Below are 3,370 nucleotides of genomic sequence, written 5' to 3'. Positions count from 1 at the left end.
AAAAAAAAAAACCCTCAAGGTACCTAGATCTGTGTGTGCACCCACCTGATTAGATCATACCTAAATGATTTTGCTACTATGTAAATGGGGAGGGGAGAAGAACATATGCTGAGCACAGAACACACAATGGAACTCCATGCTGGGTTGCTGAGCTTACCAAAGGTAAAAGGCAGAGAGTTAATGTCATCCTAGAAAGTGGCTTTAATTATCTATAAAAACCTTGGTTTTTCATTACTATAGGATTAAGTCCAATAAATTAGTATTATTTTCCATTTGAAACTCACTGCCGTTTATTCAAGTGGTTAGTAAATAAAATGGTTGGTTGGTATCAGAACTGTGTTGTATTTAAACTGTGTTTTCTACTGGGTTTCCTTTAGCCAAACACCTAGAGTTTATGTTTTCAAAGACATATGGCAGGCTTCCACCTGTACCTTGCTAACCCTATCAGATACGGATTGAGCCAATCAATGTGTACCCACCAAGTATGTTTTCATGGCGCATTAGCACAGTTTGGTAGATTTCTGTTTCTCGAAACCAGCTAGCTTCTTCCGTGGTAAAGAATACCTTCACTGCCACTTTTTCACCACGCCATTTGCCCATCCACACTTCTCCATATCGTCCTTTACCAACTTGCCGAACCATCTGGATCTGTTTGGCAATAGTTCGCTGAACCTTAAAGGAAAAAAGAAAAAGTAAGAGGGCTTGAGTTCTTGATAAAAAGAACCACTAAGACTTGGCAAAAGGGTCTGACAGCCTATCCCATCAAAAAGCATGGTATATCCAACCAACCAATTTTGATTGTAAAACTTACAATATACTTATTACAAAAGCATGAAACAATGTACAGTGTGTTCTGAAATTATAAACTAACAGGTTAGTAAACGTAGCAGACTGTAAAAATGGTCATCATAATTTGCCTCTTAGTATATCCAGCCTTGGGTGATCTCTGCAGATTCTTCGCATGAATTGCTCTGGGCAACAAAACAGCAGCAAAGGTGATGCAAGCAAAGACCTGACAATTGTTTATACAGTGGGGCTCGCCCATTCTGGCAGTTGTGGGAACCCTGTGACTAGTGGACAGCACCATGTGAACTGCCAGCCATATGTATGAACTGTATCACCTAGCTGTAGCTCAGCAAGTCCAGAAAAGGAACTGCCCGGTGTTCTGGGTCCACTAACCCAGAAGAAATCATATATATTTGTTGCTTCAAGGCACTAAGTTTTGTTGTGGTTTAATATACAGCAAATGTAAACAACAGTTAAAAATCTTGAACTCAGGCTGGGTGCAGTGTCTCATCCCTGTAATCCCAGCACTCTAGGTGGCTGGGTGGGTGGACTGCCTGAGCTCATGAGTTTGAGACCAGCTTGAGACACAGCAAGATCTCATCTCTAAAAGTAGCTGGGTGTTGTGGTGAGTACCTGTAGTCCTAGCTACCTGGGAGGCTGAAACAAGAGAATCACTTGAGCCCAAGAGTTTGCTGTGAACTGTGACACCATGGCACTCTACTGTGGGCTACAAAGTGAGACACTGCATCAAACAAAAAAAAAAAGATCAATGTAGGCACGGCACCCATAGCATAGTGGTTATGGCACCAGTCACATAACTGAGGCTGGAGGGTTCAAACCCAGCCCAGGCCAGCTAATCAACAATGACAACTGCAACAAAAAATTGTGGAGGGTAGTGATAGTCCCAGGTACTTGGGAGGCTGAACCAAGAGAATTGCTTAAGCTCAAGAGTTGGAAGTTGCTATAAACTGTGACGCCATGGCACTCTACCGAGTGTGACATAATGAGACTCTGTCTCCAAAAAAAAAAAAAAAATTCAATGTGTTTACTTTTAATTAATGCAATTAAACTAAAAACCCAATTGGTGTTATAGAGTCAAATAGAGTCCTTCCAACCTTTAAATCTGAGTATTTCCATATATAAAAGCTGTTGGAATTACTTAAAATATCCTTTAAAATTATTTTTATTGGATTTGTGCTGTGGTTATGCAGTATTACTTTGACAAAAGTATCCTTTCTATGAAGATCTATGAGAGAGGGGCAGCACCTGTGGCTCAGTGGGTAGGGCGCCAGCTCCATATACCGAGGGTGGTGGGTTCAAACCCTCTCCCAGCCAAATTGCAACAACAAAAAAAATAGCCAGGTATTGTGGCAGGCATCTGCAGTCCCAGCTACTCAAGAGGCTGAGGCAAAAGAACGGCCTAAGCCCAGGAGTTGGAGGTTGCTGTGAGCTATGTGACGCCATGGCACTCTACCGAGGGTGATAAAGTGAGACTCTATCTCTACAAAAAACAAACAAAAAAATCTATGAGAGAAACTTCTCTTTCAATCTGAAGTAACTATACATCCCTCAAACCAATCAGTTTAACTCTGTAACGCAAGGAATCTCACACCTGCTTTCTCTTCAGCTCTCTGCACTCTTGCACTATATGCATACCGGGCTTCATGATCTGACTCTCTGTATAGGGCTTGTTCCTATCCTTGTTTATGGCTCTCTCTTACTTGCCCAGTCTATTTTTCATGATTCATAATTCTTAACTAATTTCATTGCATGCAGCTTTCTAAATAAGGAGAAAATGAGGTGTCTACTGTTGTTCCCTAATCTGCAATAATCATGCTTTGCATCGTCATCTGAGGACACATTCTACATCAACACCCTATTCATGTGTGTATGAAACATAGGCTTACCAATAATGGCAGTCCAGATCCACTACCAGAACTCTGTGACTGGTCAATAAGGTCTTTTAATGATTCTCCAACTGGAATAAATGCTTCATCTTGTTCCAAATCACGATTATAACGACGTCTGCTAGAGATACTCTTGCAATAATGTCTTTTAAAAAAGCAGAAAACAATCTATGTTAAAATTCTTAAACTATTAAATTCTGAGGTAAGAAAAACTGAGGTTTTTTATACCATCATCCTTCCTTCACACAGAATCATACTCAAATTAGCTCATCACAAGACAGTACATCCTCTATTAAAATACATCTAAAAATAGAGTTTATGAGGTAGCATCCTCTGCATCATGTTAAAATGAAAACACATCTATGATGTATCGGCAAGTGAAAAAAAACACATCAAAATCAGCATGTAAAGCACCATCCTAGCTATACAAAAATTTTAAATTATGTATTTTTGCATACATCTAAAAACATCAGAAAGGATATGCAGCATAGGAAAATTCACTTTCTACTTCACTTTTTTTTGAGACAGAGCCTTAAGCTGTCCCCCTGGGTAGAGTGCTGTGGCATCAAAGCTCACAGCAACCTCCAACTCCTGGGCTTAAGGGAATCTCCTGCCTTAGCCTCCCAAGTAGCTGGGACTACAGGTGCCTGCCACAATGCCTGGTTATTTTTTGGCTG

At 40.5% G+C, this 3,370-nt stretch overlaps 1 protein-coding gene across 1 annotated transcript in view; it reads right to left on the bottom strand.

Annotated features, from left to right (window-relative positions):
• The window catches only part of BMPR1A (bone morphogenetic protein receptor type 1A), a 37,655-nt gene that overhangs the window by 7,261 nt on the left and 27,024 nt on the right, over positions 1 to 3,370 (bottom strand). The window contains exons 5-6 of the mRNA XM_023508765.1: positions 2,694 to 2,838; positions 480 to 672 (exon numbers count right to left, since the gene is read on the bottom strand). Coding sequence (XP_023364533.1) covers positions 480 to 672; positions 2,694 to 2,838 — 338 coding nt within the window. The remainder of the gene's footprint in view (positions 1 to 479; positions 673 to 2,693; positions 2,839 to 3,370) is intronic.

The sequence above is a fragment of the Otolemur garnettii genome, unplaced genomic scaffold (genome assembly GCF_000181295.1).
Source record: "Otolemur garnettii isolate 467f Iridium unplaced genomic scaffold, OtoGar3 scaffold00275, whole genome shotgun sequence".
Classification (NCBI taxonomy): Eukaryota; Metazoa; Chordata; class Mammalia; order Primates; family Galagidae; genus Otolemur; species Otolemur garnettii.
Note: the sequence above shows the minus strand (reverse complement) of the source record. Positions and strands in the feature narration are given on the sequence as shown.